Source organism: Phlebotomus papatasi, chromosome 4 (genome assembly GCF_024763615.1).
Source record: "Phlebotomus papatasi isolate M1 chromosome 4, Ppap_2.1, whole genome shotgun sequence".
NCBI classification, from domain to species: Eukaryota; Metazoa; Arthropoda; class Insecta; order Diptera; family Psychodidae; genus Phlebotomus; species Phlebotomus papatasi.
In genome coordinates, this window is record NC_077225.1 from 3764662 (window position 1) to 3788257 (window position 23596).

The 23596-nt window shown below is 37.7% G+C and overlaps 1 protein-coding gene across 1 annotated transcript; it reads left to right on the top strand.

The window, feature by feature from the left end:
* The first annotated feature begins 3804 nt into the window (after positions 1 to 3804).
* Positions 3805 to 23559, top strand: LOC129808545 (ribosomal protein S6 kinase alpha-5-like). Its single transcript, XM_055858323.1, has 3 exons — positions 3805 to 3920; positions 4456 to 4732; positions 22327 to 23559. Exons 1-3 carry the CDS (start codon positions 3805 to 3807, stop codon positions 23557 to 23559), a joined length of 1626 nt encoding a protein of 541 aa, XP_055714298.1.
* The last annotated feature ends 37 nt before the right edge of the window (positions 23560 to 23596 follow it).

Below are 23596 nucleotides of genomic sequence, written 5' to 3' on the forward strand. Positions count from 1 at the left end.
TTGAGATAATACCGCTCCAATTGCGTATTTCGAAGCATCGGTAGTTAAAGAAAATTCCTTGGACAAATCTGGAAATTTAACCACGGGATATGTAGTCAATTTATTTTTCAATTCCTCGAATGAATTTTGACATTCGATTGTCCATTCGAAAGGCACGTTCTTTGCTGTAAGTCGTATTAGAGGATATGCTATTTTTGAAAAACTGGGTATAAAGCGTCTGTAATAAGACGCTAATCCCAAAAAGGATTTAACCTCTCGAACACATGTAGGTCTCGGAAATTCTGCAACAACTATTACTTTACTTTTATCGACGGATAACCCCTTTTCCGAAATACTGTATCCCAAATACACTATTTCGTTGCAAAAGAAATCGCATTTACTTGGTTTAATTTTTAATTTGTAATTTTGCAATCTCTCAAACACTTTGGACAGTTTTGAAAAATGCGTTTCGAGGGTATCGGAAAACACGATAATATCATCGAGATATACATAACAAGAATCTCCTTTTAACCCGTCTAAAACACAATTCATCATACGAGAAAACGCCGCGGGGGCGGATGAAATACCTTGAGGTAATCGAGTGAACTCGTAATGGCTTCCTGCAGCATTAAATGCAGTCGTGTTTCTACAGGATTCATTAAGAGGAACCTGATAATATCCTGATGCGAGGTCCATTTTTGTAAAATATTTACAATTTCCCAAATGATTTAAAATATTATTGATATCCTCGAGTGGATGAGAGTCACGAACAGAGATTTCGTTCAATTTGCGGTAGTCAATTACAATTCTCCACTGCTTCTTACCTGACTCGTCAGGTTTCTTCGGAACAAGAAGCAGGGGTGAATTATATGGACTTGAGCTATGTTTAATAATTCCATTTTGCAACATCTCATCCAACTGTTTCTTAACTTCTTGTCTCAAATGAATGGGTATTTTGTATGATCGTTCATTTACCGGGGCACTTCCAGGCTGAATAATTATCTTATGTTCTCCTACAGAGGCGCAAGATAAAAAATCACCTTTCAAGTAAAAAATGTCACTAAACTTCTGCAAAAAATCTTCAAAATGTTTTTGTTCTCTAGGAGCAAGCTCGCGCCCTATTTTTATGGAATCTAAAATTTGTTTATGTCGATCTTCCATTTTCAATTTGGAATTATGTTCGATCCTTATCTCGTATACGTGATACTGTTCTATATCCAATGATTGAAATTTAAGACTGAAATCCTTCAAAGTCTTGTCAAAAGAATTAGTATTCATAATAGGGATTCTTGCCTTGCATTCACGAGGTTGAACAATACAGCTAAAAACATTTACACCGCATTCCAATCCTTGTGTCATACATAACAATGGCTTATTTTCAGGAAGTGTGACCTGAACGAAAGTTTGTGTTTGTGCAGGCAAGAAACATTGACCTTGTATAGTGGTAATTTCCGTGATTGACTCTTTTTCTAGAGCAAGAGCACTAGGATTGAGAGCCTTGTCTTCAGAAGCAGCCGTGGAGGCTACATTATGGTAACGTTCGCAGGGAACAGTGAACGGCAAGAGCACGTTTATGGTATTGAACAGGACTTGCTTGTCTTTAATGAAAATTACTGCATCCATTTTATCTAAGAAATCTCGACCAAGAATCCCATCATATGGAAATTTTGAAGATTCTGGAAGGATTTGTGCAATTCCGTCAGTCATCATTTTGTTAGGATCTACTCCCAATTTAAAAGACGTAGTCCCTAAGGTTTTCGATTCAGAATCAGTTATTCCAATTATTTTCAATGAATTTGTATTATTAATTTTAGTAGTGGAGGGCAAGATAGAAAATCTCAAAAATGTAAATGGGGAACCGGTGTCGCAAAGTAGCTTATACATTTTAATATGACCCTCAATGTCCATATAAATATTGAGCAAATAAGACTGAATATAACCTTCGGGAATACTATTAAAGATTCCTATTGCTCGGTCGACAACTCGGCATCCATCTGAATTGCCGACCCGTCTTCGTTTCCCGAAAATTCTTCATCATCCTGTTCATTATCTATTACTGGATTTATACGAGATCTATCATGAAATTGTGTGGATTCAAATTGACCACCTCTTGGACGAAAAGTTGAATTAAGAGTTGTATTTTGTCTGGCGCTTGTACCTGAGAGTGAATTGTTTTGATTAGAAAAGCGATTTGGGTTAAAGATTGCATTTCTGTTGATTGTGCGATTATTTGAGCTACTTGAGTTTTGCAGTGTGACTCTGCGAGAATTATTTGAATTTGCTTGAGATGACGAGGCATTGTTTTGACCTAATTGTGGATTTTGTTTTTTATAATTCGTCGCGAAATTTATTGCGGATTGCAGAGATCGAAATTGTTTCGCTAACGTCAGGATTCTTGTTTCTTGATGACGAATGCCATTAGCAAAAACTGAAATCGCCAATTCAGTATGTGCGTCTTTGATTGACGTAGGTAAATTTCCGTTCAGCAATAATGCATGTACATGGTTCAATGTCTTTTGCGCTGATTCAACGCGACTGCCAAAGTCCACTAAACTTTCTTGATGTTTCGGTGAAAGTCTTTCAAGATTTTGAAAAGCGCCCGCCAAATTTATGTCTGGACCAAAGAGATTTAGAATTTCATTTTTGAACTCCTCATAACTGTTAAAACTTGCGTCGCGAATTTGTTCATGTACACTATTACTGATTTTATATTTGATTGATCTAATGAACTCTGCATCACTATCCCCATCCCCGTAGTAATCTTCATAAATATTATCACATATATAGAAAAAATGTTGCACATCTTTGGGCTCACCCTTAAGTTCTGGAATAGTTTTCCAAGCTTCCAGATAGGGAAGACGAAAATTTGTCTGTCTGGATTGAGATCCATGTTGGTTAGTGTTGTTTTGTGGATTAGAGTTTCCTGGCATCTCGGTTGATTCAGACGGATGTGTTGCTCGGATGCTGGAGAATGGAGATACAAGTTGATTATCGTCTGGTAATGCGTCTCTGAGACTCCAGTCCAGTGGATTTACTGAGTGTCGATCGTGTTGAGAAGCTGCTGGTGTTTGTATATCTGCAAATGTAAACCCAGGTGAAGATCTGGTTTGGTCCAGCAGTGTGTTACCAGGAGAGTTTGATTGAGATGAAGTAGAAGATGATCGTGAAGAGCAAGTTGTAATTTGTAGTTCCGGAACTGATCCAGACTGTTCAGCGATTAAGTTGTTTGAAGATTGTGAAAGCGGGGGGCTTCTTTGGGTTATAGTGCTCCTCTGGAACGGATTAGATGCAGCTTGGCTGGGCACGTGCCTATTGCGAAGATCAAAACTCCTTCGACTCATAAAACCACTTCTGACACCACTGTTAGATTAAAAGTCCTGGTTACACTTGCACTAGCTTCTTTATTGTTGTTACTCCGTTGAAGTACAAAGCGACACTGACTCATTGACTCGATAATCAATAATATAATATACAATAATTATGCTTATTAAACAATATAGGCGATTCGCCACACGCGACAGACTGGTCAGTGGCATTAATGACCAGGTAATCCAGTCCAAATTGATTCTCCAGACGGATCTCACATGGGAACGCGCGAAGGAAATTTGTGTGGAAGAATTTCGCACGAGGCAAAATGTTCGCGCCATGGGATCTGCCGCCGCGGCCGCCGCCGCCATTTTGGTGGATGACTCAGCTAACGGGACTCGAAAAGTGCAGTCATGGCAGCAGCATGGCCGAGGTCGAAGCAATGACGGAGCGAAGAAGGGGAAATCGAAAAGCAGCACTTAAGCGATCCTCGTCACCAGAGGGCACTCACTGCGGACAATGCGGTCTTCAACACAACAGAGGGCAGTGCAAAGCAGCAAAGAGCACCTGCAGAGCTTGTGGCAAGAAGGGGCACTGGGCAGTTGTCTGCAGAACATCAAGAGGAAAATCGATGAGTATAAAAACCCTTAAACACACCCTTCACGCAACCACTACTAACATATTTACTAACCCCATGTTAATTTCACTAAAGGTTGATAATAATAATGTAGTATTTGAGGTGGACACGGGGGCGGTGTGTTCGGTGATTGGCGTGGATGTTTTTGAGCGATTTTTTCCAAACCGGCAGCTGGAGCCCACCACGATTCGATTGTCTCAAGCCAATGGAGACCCGGTAGTTATCAGAGGACAGATTTCAGTGAGTGTTAGTGGCAAACATCTCCCGCTTTATGTAATTGATTGTAAAGAAAACGCGATTCCATTGCTCGGGAGGGATTGGATGGACGAACTATTTCCTCGGTGGCAAGAAAAACTGAAAGACGCGTTCACTGTCAGTGCAGTTCAGGATCGTACTTGGGGGTCTGACTTAATTGATGAAATTGAACAGAATTTTCCTCGAGTTTGTGACACGTCTGATAAAAGCCCCATTAAAGGATTCAAAGCATCAATTCATCTCCAAGAGAATGCGAGACCAATTTTTTACAAATCTAGAATTGTTCCGTTTAAGGCCAGAGAGCAAGTCACGCGCGAGTTAGACAGACTATGTGCGGAAGAGATTATTGAGCCAATTCAGCATAGCGTATGGGCCAGCCCTGTGGTAGTAGTTCCGAAGGGAGAAGAGATTAGACTCTGCGTGGATTTCAAGGCATCCATTAACAAGTATGTCCTTAAGGAACATTACCCTCTGCCTAATATTGAGGATCTTTTGGCACAACTTTCAGGCGGAAAAATTTTCTGCTCCATTGACCTGCAAAGTGCATACCAGCAGGTTGAAGTAGCTGAAGATTCGCGAGAGTTTTTAACCATAAACACCATTAAAGGTCTTTTTCGTTTCAAAAGATTGCCATTTGGAGTTTCATCGGCTCCAAGCATTTTTCAATCCTTTATGGATCAACTCTTGGCAGGGATAAAGGGAGTGGTCGTATACCTGGACGATATATTAATCTACGGAGTAGATGAAAATAGTGTGAAAAGCACGCTATGGGAAGTCATGCGGAAGCTCAATGAGTTCAACGTCAAGATAAATTTGAAAAAATGCACCTTTTTTACGCGATCAATAAAATTCTTGGGTCAAATTGTTTCAGAAAAGGGTATTCGTCCCAACCAGGAGAAATTAAAAGCCTTGGAAAATGCGCCCCGTCCTAAAAATCTTAAACAATTGCAGGCTTTCCTTGGTCTTATTAATTACTACGGAAAATATATCCCTCGGTTGGCGGACAAATTACGTCCCCTTTATGATCTTCTCAAAGAATGTAATGGCAAGGGTGAGATTTTGATGTGGAGACAAACACACACGGATTGTTTTGAACGTTGTAAAAATCTATTAAAAGATGAGACGATACTCATGCTTTTTAATCCAAAACTGCCAATTGTAATTGCGGCAGATGCGTCTCCCGATGGGTTCGGTGCTGTGCTATCGCACATTTATGAAAACGGAGAAGAAAAACCCGTGTATTTTGCGTCGAGAACCCTTACAGCTGCAGAGAAAAATTACTCTCAGTTAGATCGTGAGGCAGCAGCTATAATTTTCGCTATTCAAAAATTTTATAAGTTCATTTATGGGCACAGATTTATAATTTATACGGATCACCGTCCATTGATTTCTATTTTCAATGAAAAAAAGCTTTCAACTGTGGTGCTATCCCCACGAATGCTAAGATGGCAAGGACTTGTATCTTCCCTAAATTGCGAGATTAGATACCGTCCCGGAAAACAGCAAGGCCATTGCGACGGATTTTCACGTTTGCCCATAGAAGATCCTGATGAGGAGCAAGATGATATAAGTATTAAAGCGTTTCACAGGGAAAACGATCCAATTAATTACGAAATTGTTCGTGCCGCGACGCAAACTGATCGCGAATTGACAAAATTAAAGCAAATTATTATCGATGGATGGCCAGAAAATTCCTCAGATTTATCTGAAACCCTAACGTATTACTGGAAATTTCGTCTCTCGCTAACAGTAGAAGATGAATGTATTTATTACGGGTTCAGAATCCTCATCCCACGAAAGTTACGTCGTAAGGTACTGTACATTTTACACGAGACTCATGTAGGGGTAGTTAGGATGAAAATGATGGCTCGTTCACTTCTTTGGTGGAGAGGAATTGATGCAGATATAGAAAAATTTGCAGGCGAGTGTGAAGAATGTAATGTCACCGCCAAGAGAAACAAATCTCATACAGTGGAATGGAAAGCCGCGACTTTTCCTTTGGAAAGAATTCACTTAGATTTTTTCCATTTCGCGGGCAAAGAAGTGCTAATTATGGTAGATAGTTTCAGTAAATGGCTGGAATTGGTACTCATGAATGGTACTTCTGCGGAAAAGGTCAGGGTTGCCCTTGATGAAATTTTTTCATGAATGGGAAATCCAAAAGAGATTGTCTCAGATAATGCGCCTCCTTTTAACTCGAATCATTTCACTGATTTTTGCCACCAAAGAGATATCAAGGTACTGAAAAGTCCTCCTTATCATCCACAGAGTAACGGAATCTGTGAGAGAGCAGTTCAAACTGTAAAAAACGCGTTGAGGAAAGAGATGGTTGCTACTGGCACCAGTTCTTCTTTTAAATTAGCAGAAGTTCTTAGAAAATTTCTTGCGCGATATAACCACACGCCGACCACTACAACACGCCTAACATCAGCAGAATTAGTTTTCAACTTTGTTCCAAAGACTAAGTATAACGCTGTTAATCCTCATTTTAAGAACATGCAAAAATTGAAATCAAAGCTTAAGAAAAAGAATAGGAAAGTAACTTTCACTTTGCCAGATCAGAAATTCAAGCTTAATGATACAGTTTTGTACAGAGTTGAAGATAAAGATTCGATTAAGTGGGTCCGTGGGAAAATTATTAAGATTTTGAGCCGAATTCGATATGAAATTGCTGTAGAAAATAGAATTTTGCATCAGCTAAAAGATCAGCTAAAGTCTTATGATAAGTTGATTCCTCACAAATACCACATCACTTTTAATCAAGAAAAGAAGGAAGTAGATTCTGAGGAAGATGTGGACTCAGATGATGATTATTTTGATTTTGCTGAATCAGATTTAAAGGCAAGTCAGTACTCTACAGAAGATGAAAGTTCTTTTAGGTGTGAAACCCCCCCACCTAGGCGATCAGCCAGAGAACGTCGCCAACCTAGACGTTTGGTCTATGAGTAGGTTGAGTAGGTTTATATTTTGAAAAATATGAACATGTTGTAAAACAATGTTAAGCTAAGTGTTGAATTAAAAAAAACAATCATTAAATCTATGGAATTTAAAATCACTTTTTTTAAAGGGGGAAATAATGTTGTAGATTACTTAAGTTTAAAATTATACATGAATAGTAGCCAACTTCAAGGCAAAAGACGATTCCTATAAATAGCGCGCCATTGCTAGAGGTTTCCTCTTTTGCCGCCCAGGCTTCGACTAATAAAGAAGTGTTACCTACAAAAGCCAGTCTTTTACAATCACCAGTTCGATCTGGCCCATCTTATTACTTTGTTATTTGTTTTTATTCATCTTGATATGCGGCGGGGCTTTCTTTGTTGTTCGCCATTGGGTGCCTTCAGTTACGACTAGGTCGTCTAGCTTGGAGGCTTGCGTTGGGAGGGTTTCTCTCGGCTTAACCGAGTTCTTTACCTCCAAATTGTGAAGTTCGGGCTTCCAATGACTGGGCGGGGTACCTAGTGGCGGGAATATCCCTGAAGCATGTGGCCCGGTGAGATCGGGCGGTGCAGGGCTTCGGAGAGTAAGCTTTTTATTTTAGTATTTATTTAATTATTTATTTATTCTTGGTATGTTGTTCATATTAAATGCTGTGCACTAGTTAGAATTTTCGTTATGTATGTTTGTTAGTGCCTTTTGGCAGTGTCACGGTTCGAAATCTGCTCTTAGAGCTGAGGACCTGTGGGTGGAGGAGGGCAAAAAAAAGACATCATCTGTAAGACAGATTGAAAAAGTTCTTGATAATTCTTGAGTTCGATTTCGAATTTAAAGATATATAAAAAATATATATTAGACCAAATACATTGAAAAATAGGCCAAGCAAGGGTGGTTGAACTTTGACCCTGAATATTTCAAGTGTGAAAGATGTCTATGGACGAAATGTTCAGCTGAACTACCTACAAAACATATCCAAAAGGGGTGGCAAAGCGTCCGACGCTTTGCGAGCTGCTCGAACTCCCGAGAAAGAGCTCTGCCAAAATCTGTTAATAAATAGAACATTCTGGTCTACATTTCACCCATATATCACTTTTCTGCCAGTTCATCCAAATCCTTGATATTTTGGTTTAAATACAAAATTTGTATAATTTCACGAATTTGATTCAAGATAACTGAATGGCGTCTCCCAACTTCAGCTCTAAATCGAATTTGCATGCACTCCGAGTCAGCTCACGTTAAGAATCTCACCTACATAAGCCGGTTAGGATTATCTGCCCCTTTATTTTTTCGTAATTTTACTTCTTACTGAACCCCATAGAGAGATCAGTATTGTTACTTTCCCATCACGTTTGGGCTCATTTAGAAGGCTTGAAAGTATCCGATAAGACTGAACCGATTTCACAGAACCGGTCATCTGGTATTGGTTCCGAATCGGTAGTCAACCGCTTCATAACCGATAACTCATTTTCATTCGAAATTCATTTATTAGGTGAGATTCTTAACAATCTCACCTACTATAATCCTAACAAAATCTCATGTCCTCCGATCGGCCCCAAGCTTTGCCAGAATGTGTTTTGACACTTCCTGATCACGAATATATATGTGGCTATTTTACGTTCCCGACCGGCCGGCCGGCCGGCCGCTCTTTGGAACTTAATAGCTCCTAAACTAAATGAGATATCGACTTGCGGTTTTCGGCAAAGGTTATATATCGCATGAAAATTGCAACTTGGTGCATTGACCCCCCACCCCCCACCCCTCCTTCCGACATTTTGAAGACCCCCCTTTTTTGTTTTTTCAATAGCTCCGCCCCTATGGCATCGAGCGGGCTCAAATTTTAGTATGTTATAGCTGGGCCTTAGAGCTTTCCATCAATACCAAACTTAAGGTCCCCCGACCCCCCTGACCCGAGCTATAAGGGTCCAAAAAAAATTTCTTAAAATGGCCATAAATCCTGTTCTAATTGTCAGAATTTAAAAAATCAGGGCTTTTTGGAAAGCTCTCCTGAAATGCCACTTCCCCTTCTAACATTGCAAGTTTATTAAACCACCGCTAGGAGCGCTATTATTAAAAAGAAAATTTTTAAATCTTATAAGTTAAATAACTCAAAAATTCCTTATGCAATCGGGCTGAAATTTTAGTATGTTATAGCCGCTGATTATGTAGCAACCACTTTTGATTCCAAATAAAAAAATTAAACTTTTGGTTCGCACATAACACTTTAATGCAAAAAAATTGAATTTAAGAAGACAAGATTAATATAATTTCTGGGATGCAAAATATAATTCACAAAATTATATAATATATTTGTCTGATTGCGCGTAATTCCGATGAGTCCTCGAGTCTGCACAAATACTCAGCCCAAAATTTATAGTTTCCGGAGTAGAAGTTCCGTGGGCGCCAGGACTGACGATGATGCTTCCTCGGAACCGTCAGGAACCAAGAGAGTAAAAGTACATTTTAGTGATCATTCCAGATCTAATAATTTGTATTCCCCTTCCTGATCAGGCTCATTTGGGTGAAATGGGTGGGACTTTATACTTTCAGTCATTAATGTACAGTGTGCCACACTGTGAGCGCAACAATTATACCTATCAAACAAAAAAAATACTTAAGTCGATCTATAACCCCTGACCCGAGCTATAAGGGGTCAAAGTTCGAACATTGACCGGCCTTTATCTCCGGTTCTAATTAACATAGCGACCTAAATTTTACCTTTTTGGTTTCGTCTCGATGAGCGCTTTCAGATGGAAGTTCAAAAAGTCACCACAGGTGGCGCTGTGATAGCGTCAAAATTCATCGAAATTCAAACTAATTTTTCTCAAAAACGGCATTGTGCAAGTTAATGAAATTTTAGTATGTTGTAGTCCAGTCTAAGACGTTTCCAAAATAGTGCAAATGTTCGCTGTGGTTAAAACAGAACCGGAGATATGAGGGGTCAAAGTTCACAAAATTCAAAAAATCATCTCCGGTTCTATGTGACCAATTTTGATGAATGAGAGCTTGAACGAAAGATCTCACCAAATGCTACAACTTTCTAGAATATTTGAACTTCGTGGGACCAACACCAGGGGCGCCACAGTCGAAAAACCAATTTCAATATCACATAACCTCAATTATCTCGACTGTCGCTAAACCGATTTTGATGATTACTTCGACATAATTATAGAGGCCATTTGTCTCTACATTTCGTCCATACATCATTTTCCGCTCAGACTACGCTATCACTCCGATTTTGCCGTTTAAGTGTGAAAAAATTGACTTTTCCCATAATAACGCTTTGAAATCACTCGGATGCCAATTTGACTGCCTCTACTCCACCAAGACACTTAAAATAGGGTTTTAAATGGAAAGTCGGACAAAATACAACAATTCCTAGATATAGTTAAAGTTCATCAAATGAACACTTGGGGCGATCTGGTCGAAAGTACGAGTTGAGAAATAAAAAACCGCGCTTATCTCGGCTTCTGAGTAATCGATGAGATCATGTTCTATAGGAAAATTATAAAGTACATTCTGGTCTACATTTCACCCATATATCACTTTTGTGCCAGTTCATCCAAATCCTTGATATTTTGGTTTAAATACAAAATTTGTATAATTTCACGAATTCGATTCAAGATAACTGAATGACGTCTCCCAACTTCAGCTCTAAATCGAATTTGCATGCACTCCGAGTCAGCTCACGTTAAGAATCTCACCTACATAAGCCGGTTAGGATTATCTGTCACTTTTTGTACGTAATTGCAAAATAGAAGATTGAAGGAATCTAGGATATTTTTTTGGAAGTCTCCAGCTATTTGCGATATAGTAAATTTTTAAGCTCAAAAATAACGAATTTTTAAATTCTTATTATGAAAATAATTTTAAATTTATTTTATACTTCCAATTTTTTTAAGCAAAACCCTTTTGGGAAAAGAAACTACAATACTAAAACATAATATTTTTCATTAGATTTAAAATTATCACTTACTTAGTAGTATCGTTAGAAAAAATACTTAAATTTTTAGGCTATTTTTGTCCCTATCGTTCGTAGAGACAAAAAATACACCGAATCAGACTCTGTTGGCTTTTCGAAGGCTAGATATAAGACCTTTTATTGGTTTTGTTTATTGATTTTATCGACGGTTCCATTCCATACTATTCTATCTCAGAATGACAACATTTCAGGAGAGCCATTTGAAGTTGGCGATTTCCTATGCTGCGCGTGTAAATTTTTTTTCGAAAAAATTGAATATCTCGTTACCCGAACGTCAGATGACCACCAAATTTTCACCAGTTGTAGATCTCGATCCGAGGAATAACATATCTCTCGGAGTAATATAATTCTAAGTCGACTTAGAATAGTATGGAATAGAGCTGTCGTTATGTTTATTGCTGATTTTCGGTCCGCGAAAACTGTTTCGTCGTTGAAGAGTTAATGAATGTGATCTAATAGCAATATAATTTTAATATTAGCCACGCATTTCCTGAAAAAATTAAGTCAGATTCATTAAAGGAATATGAAAAAGATATGAAGTGTTCGAAGCCAGAGAGAGAGAGAGACAGATACGAAGTCTGAAAGCATTGCACAAAATTAAAATATCAGTAATTTAAGATAGGTTGGGGTAATTCAAAATAAATTTTCAAAAGCTTAGACTGTGACACAAGATTCTATACATAAAAATATAAATTTTATTTTCGACACTATAGGGTAAGGGCTCATAATTTTGTACAGTCTGCTTATAAGCATCGATGTTCCAAGTTTGAAGTGCGATATTTTCAATACTAATTGACTTTTTTGATACTCTCTATTCAGAAGAGTTCTTTAGAAGCTTGGAAAACTATTTATCGTCTTTTTTTTTTACTAAAATTAGATTTAATACGTTTAAAAATGAATTGATATGTAGAGGTGAATTTTACTCTTATTTTGGACAAATTGGTTGTATATTTGGACAGCTAATTCGCCTCAACAGGATGTCTATTGTTCTTCATTTCAAGAACCAATCTCACCAAGTGCTCTTCTTGTTCATGTAAGGGAAACGTAGAATGTCACAAGAAGCCCGGAAACTTTCCATATCATTCTTTAAAGTGAGTTGACTTTGGTACTCCAAGTACGTGCAGATTCGCTTATTCCCTGACCTTTCCGGGAGCCTTTCAAGGCTTTTCTCGGTACATCTCTTTCATAGAGATGATGCTCCTTTGTTTCTCCAGGCATTTGTTCAACCTAGTCATCACAAAAGTTAAAACTTTACGAAATTTCGATAGAAAGATACCTGTCCAAAATAAGAGCTGTCACCTCACTGGTGAATCTCGTAGAAAATTTCCCATTTTTCACACGAAAAATCTAATTCACAAGGCAAATCTCACTTCAGGTCAAAGGTACAAATCACCACTAACGTGAATCAACACAATATTCAATGAATTTTCAATAATATCACTCAAAAAAAGCGAAGAAACATTTTTAGTACTTCACTGCAACTAAATAAGACTAAAGTAAACGCAAATTTGTCATATTTCTCATAAGCAATTGCTCACACTGATTTTTCAACAAAGCAATTTCAACTCAAATTATATTCAAAATCTTCCAAAAAAATCAAATATTTGGATAGAATTCATCATTCATCAAATATTAGAATAAAAATCCATAATTTTAATCAATTTATTTTTAGTGTCCAATTTTATCCTCAAAATGTCCAAAATAAGATTAAGATTTTGCCAGGGGTCAGTTCTCCATTTCGGATATTCCGATGCATCCAGGCCACCAATTGGGCCCCTTATGCTTCCCCACTCCTATTCTATCTAATCTCCCGATACGGGTAGTCGCTCTATATCACAGCTCTGTGGACAATCAGTGCTGTTACTATATCACAGCATCCCTTCTCGGTGTGTGTTTGATTGAGCAAAAAACAAACAAAAAACCGTTTATCGCATTTTCGTTTCATTTTTTCAATTTTCTTATATTATTTTCATCTAGTGCCAACGAGTATGACATAAGACAATATGGTAATTGAGAATTTGCGTAAGAATTACAATGGAAAGTGACAGATAATCCTAACCGGCTTATGTAGGTGAGATTCTTAACGTGAGCTAACTCGGAGTGCATGCAAATTCGATTTAGAGCTGAAGTTGGGAGACGCCATTCAGTTATCTTGAATCAAATTCGTGAAATTATACAAATTTTGTATTTAAACCAAAATATCAAGGATTTGGATGAACTGGCACAAAAGTAATATATGGGTGAAATGTAGACCAGAATGTTCTCTATAATTCTCCCATAGAACATTATTTTATTATTTTAGAATATTTTATTGAGCTACTTTTTGTACATTTACAAAATAATTACATTGTAAGTGTTCCAAATCATTGATTTGCTTCAACTTTAATACATTGTTAAGAATATTTGAATTGTATTAAGAGATAAAAGATTAAGAAAAATAAATTAAGCACAAGGTAATATGGTGCTTACAGATTTAATGCGGGACAGATATGTATTTTATACAAATGATACTGTTTAAAGTGCTAATTGACTTACAATCGAGTGGTGGGAGGTTTTGCATTGCAGAAGAAAGTTATCTTTAATCTTAGAAATTTGGTTTTGCAAAAGAGGAGTTTTGGCAATCTCATGAAGTTTGATTACACTGTGCAACAGTCAAAAATGGGATGGAACAGAATGAGTAGTTACTTGTTCCTTGGTATGTCGTGAACATTTCTCCCGAAGAAACTTGTGGTCCATCACGTCAAGTTTCTGAGATATCTTAAGAAAAAGATCTTTAAGAAATTTTTCGAAATATTTGAAAAAAAGTTGTTTATAATAAATAACGGTACAGCCTAGGATGTTGGTATCAAAGGATAACTCAAGGATGTGTAGAGGAGGATTCAAGGACATTTTTCCTGGAACATCGAATATCCCTATCCCTCATTTTTTTTAGATTTGTTTCATAAACTCCTAAATGTCCTCCAAGTCCATGAAAAGGATTCGTGGGACGACTTGAATCCTTTACAAAAATAGTCTCCTGAATATCATAGGGTCGTAAAATATACCGTTATCCAGAAATTACGTATTTGAATGACTTATGAACCACAGAATTTTCTCTCAAAAATTCATTATTTTATTTCATATCTTAGCAACATGCACTATAAGCCAATAAGACTACGATATGGCATGGATCGGACTCAAATTTTGGTAGGTTATAGCTGGACCTTAGAGCTTTCGATCAATACCAAACTTAAGGTCCCCCGACCCCCCTGACCCGAGCTATAAGGGTCCAAAATAAAATTTTTAAAATGCCCATAACTCCGGTTCTAATTGTCAGAATTTAAAAAGTGAGGGAGTTTTGGAAATCTTTTATAAAATGCAACTTCTCTTCTAACATCGCAAGTTCGTGAAACTACCGCTAGTGGCGCTATTATCAAAACGAGGGCTTTTCAATTTTCTAAGTTAAATAACTCAAAAATTCCTTTGTGCATCGGGCTGAAATTTTAGTATGTTGTAGCCGCAGATTATACCTATCAAACAAAAAAATACTTAAGTCGATCCATAACCCCTGACCCGAGCTATAAGGGGTCAAAGTTCGAAAATTGACCGGCCTCTATCTCCGCTTCTAATTAATATTTTGACCTAAATTTTGGTGTTTTGGTTTCGTCTCGATGAGCACTTTCAGATGGAAGTTCAAAAAGTCACCGCAGGTGGCGCTGCGATACCGTCAAAATTCATTAACATTCAAATTCATTTTTTCAAAGTGTGCAAGTTGTGCAAGTTAATCAATAGAACCGGAGATATGAGGGATCAAAGTTCACGAAATTCAAAACATCATATCTTCTGTGTTTTCTGAGCGAATTTGATGAGTGAGGGCGCACATTAAAGGTCTCACAAAAAGGACAAAATTCTGTTACCACCATTACACATAAAATTGGGAATTGTAAAGAATTTTATGAAATCCCTAAATCACGAGCAAGCGGCTTTCAAACGTTAGAGGGAAGTTTTTCCAAAACTCGGCATCGCAAAAATGGAAGAAGATGTTTTCACGGGTCCTGACATCCGAAAGTTGGAAAAGGATTCAACTTTCACGAATTCTTTGCTGCCAGATGAAAAAATTGCGTGAGAATCGGTCAAAAATGTAATTTACAATTGTTCGGGAGACACCAGGACAGAAATTGCCTAAAATCTTGTGCAAAAAAATGATTTCAGCATTTAAAAAAGTGGATGTGAATATATCACTGAAAATCCACTTCCTGTATTGTCACTTTGATGTTTTTTAAGACAAAAATCAATAGAATCAGATGAGCACGAAATAAAATACCATCAATTCGCTGCACCTTACGAAAAATGGAACGAAAGCAAGAATCTTGATTCTCTTTTGTCATAAATGTGATGGATGGTGGATTACAAAGAAAATTCAACTTATAAGACATTAGAATTTATATGTAGAAGATATGAAATAAAATAATGAATTTTTGAGAGAAAATTCTATGGTTCATAAGTCATTCAAATACGTAATTTCTGGATAAAGGTATATTTTACGAACCTATAATATTCAGGAGACTATTTTTGTAAAGGATTCAAGTCGTCCCACGAATCCTTTTCATGGACTTGGAGGACATTTAGGAGTTTATGAAACAATTCTAAAAAAAATGAGGGATAGGGATATGCGATGTTCCAGGAAAAATGTCCTTAAATCCTCCTCTACACATCCTTGAGTTATCCTTTGATACCAACATCCTAGGATGTACCGTTATTGATTATAAACAACTCTTTTTCAAATATTTCGAAAAATTTCTTAAAGATCTCTTTCTTAAGATATCTCAGAAACTTGACGTGATGGACCACAAGTTTCTTCGGGAGAAATGTTCACGACATACCAAGGAACAAGAAACTACTCATTATTTTCCATCCCAAGAAAAAAAGTATCATTTTGTTGCACTGTGTTATAGAGAAGTCCCATGATCTCTTGTAAATAATTTTTAAGAATTTATTTTGAATAATTTGAAGCTTCTTTTTGTGCATTCTAGCACAGACTTCCCAGATGGGACAACCGTACAGAAGAATACTGCGTACAATAGCAATATATCAGAACTTTTTATTGGGAGTGGAGAGTTTCGATTTTCTATTGATTAAAGGGTAAAGTATTTTGAGTGCCTTTAATGACTTATTTATAGTATAGTTAATATACTGGGGGTTTCGTGGCTCAGTGGATAGAGTACTGGATCTATGGTGCAGAGATCTCTGGTTCAAACGACGGTCGAATCGCACCCAGTGCTGAAAAAAATTTGATCGGCTGGATACATAGCATCAGGCGCCTTGTCCTGATCCAGATGATCAATTCCAGCACTGCCAATGGCCGATAATACACTGATGGCTTCATGCATCACTCTGGATTGGATGGCTCATTCCACATCAGTGTATCTCTTATCTCTTAACTCTCAAACTCTCACAACGGGAACTCTCTTCATCTCTATCATGATGTAGCTGTTCTGGTTCGTCAGCGAGTACAACTCTCTCTAGCACCCTTCAAACAAGCGTGCTAGATCACTCACACTTTCATTCTTGGATGCATTGGATACTTTGAGGAGCACTCTTTCCAATGGACAGCTCTCTCACATCTTCGCCCCTACAAGCTGTTGACCAGCATGTCATCTCAGCAACATTTCAAAAAAATATGTACACAAAAATCTCTAACCGTTGTACCACTCTAATCTTGGTTGTATGTAGAGGCTATAAGCCTAATTTACAAATAAAGCCAACAATTATTATTATTATTATTATTATTATTAATATGATCTTTGAACGTTAGCTTAGGATCCAAAATCATACCAAGATTATTTAATTTCTTTAGTCCATTTTATTTCCATGGATTTAATCCGAATGGGCGAATTTGGAAGACGTTTTTTAGCTCTTCTGGTCGTAAAGAAAATTGCTTCAGATTTATCCATGTTAATTTTAATTAGCCAATCAGAACAATAATCAATGTACTGAGCACAAGCATTTGATTATTTGTTGATGATTACATCTGGATTTGTATTAGAGTAGTAAAAAGCTGTGTCATCAGCATATAATGCTATTTTTACAGGAGGATTTATTTTTAAATCTGAAGTAAAAATATTATAAAGTACAGGAGATAAGACACTTCCTTGAGGGACACCATAATCTAAAGAGTACAAAGAGGACTTCCCAGTATTAATTTGTACAAATGCTTTACGGTTGTAAAGATACGATTCAATAATTTTTATAAAATTTATAGGAAATTTGAAAAGGTTCATTTTATATAGAAGGCCATCATGCCATACGGAGTCAAAGGCTTTTTCCAAATCAAATGCAATAAGTCCAGTTGAATTCTTGGAGTTTAATTTAGATTCAATTTCTTTAGTGATTCTAAGCAGTTGGTGATTGGTGGAGTGTCCAGGTCGGAAACCGAACTATTCATTTAACAAAATATTGTTGTTGTTTACAAAATTATTAATGTTTCTGTAGATCACTTTTCCGAAAATTTTTCCAAATACTGGTAATAAGCTTATGGGCCTATAATTTGATGCTAAAGAAGTATCTTTACCGGGTTTGGGAATGGGGATAACTTGAGCTATCTTCCAGGGGTCTGGAAAATAGTTGATCCTCAGACAGTTTATGAAGATGTTGTTGAGATATATTATTGCTTTTTTAGGAAGATTTTTGACTAATTTGTTATTAATTTTATCCATGCCTGGAGCTTTTTTATTTTTTAAGTCTTTAATTATTGTAGATATTAACCGGGGTGTAGGAAGATGTTCGGCCTTAACAGAGGAATTTATAATTTTTTGTAATTTTAAAGTTTGTGCGACTTTTTCAGTAATCGTTGTTTTTTTAGGTAAATTATTTTTATGAAATTTGGAAAAATTATCAGCAATTTCTTGAGATTTAAGTTCATCTGTTATGATAACTTGATTACCCTTCCGAAGGGGTGGAATACCTTGAGATCTATTCTTCAGCAACTTGGCAGTTTTCCATAAATTGGGACGATTGAAATTTAGTGATTTAACATGTGATTGCCAATTATCATTTTCATGAAGGTTAATTTGTTCTTTTATTATTTTTTCAAGATTACTAAGTTCGACTTTGAGCTCCGCCACCCTAGAGCGTTGCCATTGACGTCGAATTTTATTTTTATGAGAAATGAGATCTTTTAAATAGTCTGGAATATCCGAATTCTTTTTGGATTTTAGTGTCCTTAAAGGAATAGCCGATTTAGCAGCTGATAAAATGATAGATTGGAAATCTAAAATCTGATGATCAATTAGAGATTTGTCTTTGATTTCTTTGTTTGATAAAGAAATATTTTCGTTGATCAATTGTTTATACATCTTCCAGTCGGCCGATGCATAATCCTGAATTAGGGCTGGGTAATTTCTCATTTGAAAAGTAGTATTGATTTTGAAGTTTACGGGGAGATAGTCGGATGACAACGCCTGAATAGTTCTGACTTGATCAAGGGCAAAGTTTGAATTCGTGAGAATTCTATCTAAAGTAGCTGGTGTGGAGTTAGATTGAGAAGGGTAAAAAGTTGGAGAGTTAGGAGAAATAATTCGATAGTCATGTTTACACATATCCTTAAATAAAATTGTGCCATATTTGTTTGCCCGGATACAATTCCAATTCCTATGACGTGCATTAAAGTCACCACAGGCAATAACATTGGTCTTGTTAAATAATAGTCTAAGATCAGATGTAAAATCATTTGTGCATTGGTTTGGACTAAAATACGTAGCGACTAGTGTAAAATTGTGACTTTTTTGGGTGACTTATTTCTATGGCAATTGTCTCTATTATTTTTGTATTTAGAATTGCAATTGCAACGCCACCACCTCTCTTGTCTTTCCGATCATTTCTATAAACTCGATAGCCAGCCAAATAGCACTTTGAATCACTTTTGAGCCATGACTCTGAAATTAAAAATACATCAATTGAATTGCTATTAAGAAAAAAATTAGTTTCAGTTAATTTTTGATTTATACTACGTGCGTTCCAAAATGCAATATTAAGCAATTGGGGTTGAATCATCATGGGTAGATGTATTTAGAGGTGATCTCAAACATCAAGCCGATTTGGTCCTCCTTGGATTTGCAGGATTTCATCCTCGTAAAAACTTCTTTTAAGATAATAGAAATCTCCACGGGGGAGAAAAGTTGAGAGTTTGAAGGCCCCCCACGAACCACATTGGCGTAAGATTGTCTTCGGCTCCGCTGGGGATTTGGAGGTGGAGGCTGCTCCTCAGTCCGAGTAGGGGGAGGGTTTGATCGCTTGTTGTTTCTTGCCGATAGCCGTTGTCTGAGTTCAATGAAATCCTGTCTTTTAGGACAGGTTGGAGAATCAGCGAAATGATTACCTCTGCAATTTCGGCAACATCTAATGAGTTCGTTGCAGGCGGAAGTTTCATGACTTCCTGAGCATTTTCCGCAGCACACGGGAAGAAAACAATTTCGGGATCCATGTCCGTAGAGATTGCACTTTCGGCAGAGAATAGGTCCTTTGTTTTTCCTGATAAATGGATTCCATTGGACCACTGTGTAGTTAATTACTTTAATTTTGCGTAGATCAGCAAGTTTCATCGTATTTCTAGGAAATGAAATGATGAACAGAGTTTCTCCTTCATATCTCCGTTCCCTCGGGTTCAATATTTGGATTTTTTCAGGATTTACACCGGAGGCTTTCAAATCATCTTGAACAATTGAAATTTTTGATGCATCATCATCGTCTGTTGAGAAGTTCAGGCCCCTCAAAAGAAATTTTATCGAAATATTGGATTTCACATCGTGAGTGTAAAACTTCACATCAGCATTTTTGAACTCACGGACGAGTGTCGCATAATCGGTCATTTTCTTTAGCATTAATTTCGCACCAGTAGACATATTTTTCAGAGTAATGTCTGTGATATTATGACGATTCACAATTTCAGTTGCAATTACAGTGTTATTGCCCTCACGAATAACTGTTATTGGTGGTGGTTTTTGGTTAATTTCATCACCACTCATTTCAGGATTATCGTCATTTTTTTCATGATCCAAGACATCGAACGTGTTCCTCGTGGGGATATTTGGAACAACTTTAAGTTTTGAGGTGGACATAGATGTCGCAGATGAAGATGACAGAGATGAAATTGTAGTGTTTGAGATCGTGGCAGTTGCAGGCGTTGAGAAAGTCGTCGTCAGGGTGGCTGGAGGGGTCCTTGGGGTTTTGTTTGACTTTCCAAATAAAGGCATTTTGGAATGTTGCGCAGGAGAGTCGTCTGAATCGTCAGAACGACCTCTCTTCGCCGGCGTATTTAAATCAGCAATTATTGAACACTATGCACAGAGCACTTGGTAAAACACGTCTGCAATGGGCAAAAGCCGCGCGCGCCCATAGAACATGATCTCATCGATTACTCAGAAGCCAAGATAAGCGAAGTTTTTTATTTCTTAACTAGTTTTTTCATCCAGAGTTCCCCAAGTAGTCATTTGTTGAACTTCAACTATATCAAAGAATTGTTATCTTTTGTGGTACTTTCCATTTAAAACCCTATTTTAAGTGTCTCTGTGGAGTAGAGGCAGTCAAATTGGCATCTGAGTGATTTCAAAGCGTTATTATGGGAAAAATCAATTTTTTCACACTTCAACGGCAAAATCGGAGTGATAGCGTAGTCTGAGCGGAAAATGATGTATGGACGAAATATAGAGACAAATGTGCTCTACAATTATGTTGAAGTAATCATCAAAATCGGTTCAGCGAAAGTCGAGATAATTGAGGTTATGTGATATTGAAATTGGTTTTTCGACTGTGGCGCCCCTGGTGTTGGTCCCACGAAGTTCAAATATTCTAGAAAGTTGTAGCATTTGGTGAGATCTTTCGTTTAAGCTCTCATTCATCAAAATTGGTCAAATGGAACCAGAGATATGATTTTTTGAATTTCGTGAACTTTGATCCCTCATATCTCCAGTTCTTTTTATAACCACAGCGCACTTACGCCCCACTTTGGAAACATCCAACACTGGACTACAACATACTAAAATTTCATTAACTTGCACAAAGGAATTTTTGAGAAAAATGAGTTTGAATTTCGATAAATTTTGACGCTATCGCAGCGCCATCTGTGGTGACTTTTTGAACTTCCATCTGAAAGTGCTCATCGAGACGAAACCAAAAAGGTAAAATTTAGGTCGCTATGTTAATTAGAACCGGAGATAAAGGCCGGTCAATGTTCGAACTTTGTCCCCTTATAGCTCGGGTCAAGGATTATAGATCAACTTAAGTTTTTTTTTGTTTGATAGGTATAATCAGCGGCTATAACATACTTAAATTTCAGCCCGATTGCATAAGGAATTTTTGAGTTACTTAACTTATAAGACTTAAAAATTTTCTTTTTAATAATAGCGCCTCTAGCGGTGGTTTAATGAACTTGCGATGTTAGAAGGGGAAGTGGCATTTCATGAGAGCTTTCCAAAAAGCCCTGATTTTTTAAATTCTGACAATTAGAACAAGAGTTATGGCCATTTTAAGAATTTTTTTTGGACCCTTATAGCTCGGGTCAGGGGGGACGGGGGACCTTAAGTTTGGTATTGATGGAAAGCTCTAAGGCCCAGCTATAACATACTAAAATTTGAGCCCGCTCGATGCCATAGGGGCGGAGCTATTGAAAAAACAAAAAAGGGGGTCTTCAAAATGTCGGAAGGAGGGGTGGGGGGTGGGGTGTCAATGCACCAAGTTGCAATTTTCATGCGATATATAACCTTTGCCGAAAACCGCAAGTCGATATCTCTTTTAGTTTAGGAGCTATTAAGCTCCAAAGAGCGGCCGGACTGCCGGCCGGCCGGGAACTTAACTTAGCCCCCCATATATTCGTGATCAGGAAGTGTCAAAACACATTTTGGCCAAGTTTGAGGTCGATCGGACGACATGAAATTTTGTTAGGATTATAGTAGGTGAGATTGTTAAGAACCTCACCTAATGCGTAATTAACGAAATACGGTGGGCATTTTACTGTCAATGTGATTCTGTTCTTAATTAATACAGTCTGTGCTTTGAACTTAAGAAAATAAGCAATTTTTCTCAGTGTTTATGTTTACATTTTGTTTTAAAAACTCCTGCTAAAATCTTTTTAATGAATAACGCCATAGCATCTAGCGCACGCGTCTCTCGACAAGCAGATTAGCTGCATGTGACGCTGTGTAGCTGGTTGAATGACTGCGATATTAATTGAGATAATCTTTTATTTATTGTGCCCTTGCAGCTAGAGATCATCTATCGTGACATAAAGCTGGAAAATATTCTTCTGGATGCCGATGGTCACATTGTTATCACGGACTTTGGGCTGTCGAAGGAGTTGACGGCGGAGAAGAATGGTCGTGCCTACAGTTTCTGCGGTACAATTGAGTACATGGCACCGGAAGTGGTGAAGCAACAGGGCAATATGGGGCATGATTTTGCTGCAGATTGGTGGTCAGTGGGTGTTTTGGCGTATGAGTTGCTTACGGGTTCATCGCCATTTACGCATGAGGGTGAAAAGAATACGCAACATGATATTTCATTGCGTATTCAGAAGGGTCCACCACCACTTTCGGACAAATTGAGTGTGGAAGTGAGGGATTTTATATCGAAGTTGTTGATAAAGGATCCGAAGAAGCGATTGGGGGGAAGTAAGGTTGATGCAACGGATATCAAGAGTCATCCATTTTTCCGGCGTATTGACTGGGAGAAGTTGGTGAGGAAGGAAATTCCGGCACCATCTAGACCGCCGAAGGACTATGAGACAGATACAAGCAATTTCAGTGAAAAATTTACTAGGTTACCAATTGCTGAGTCTCCATGTCCGGCACCGCCGAATCATGAAAGATTGTTCAGGGGTTATTCATTTGTGTCACCACATTTGCTGAGGCTGTGGGAGGCATTTAGTGGTCAAGTGTTGTACAGTCCATCGAGTATGAAGCCGAAAGTGAGGGATTTGTTGAAGTTGGCGAGGAGTGAGTTGCCTTTTTTCCAGAAATACCAAATGGATTTTAGTGAGGTGATTGGTGATGGATCATTTAGTATCTGTGTGAAGTGTATAAGGCGTACAACGCGTGATGTGTATGCGGTGAAGGTGTTGAAGGCATCGCATGATGCACAGAGTGAAATTGACAATTTAATTGCATGTCAGGGTCATCCGCAAATTGTGAGATTTGTTGAAGTTATACGTGATCAGGCTTTTACCTATATTGTCCTTGAGTATCTCGATGGTGGTCAATTGTTTAAGAGAATACAGCAATCGAGACGTTTTACGGAAATTGAAGCATCGGGTATATTTACACAAATTGTCAAAGCTGTGCAATTTATGCATTCAAAAAATATTGCCCATCGAGATCTCAAGCCGGAAAATGTGATTTTTGCCAGCAAAAAGTCAAATTTGGTTAAAGTGGTGGATTTTGGATTTGCTGTTAGGCAAGATCCGGCTCATACGAGTGTACCATCATCGGCTTTTACATAGGAGTATGCAGCTCCTGAGGTGCTCAGTAAATTGCCAT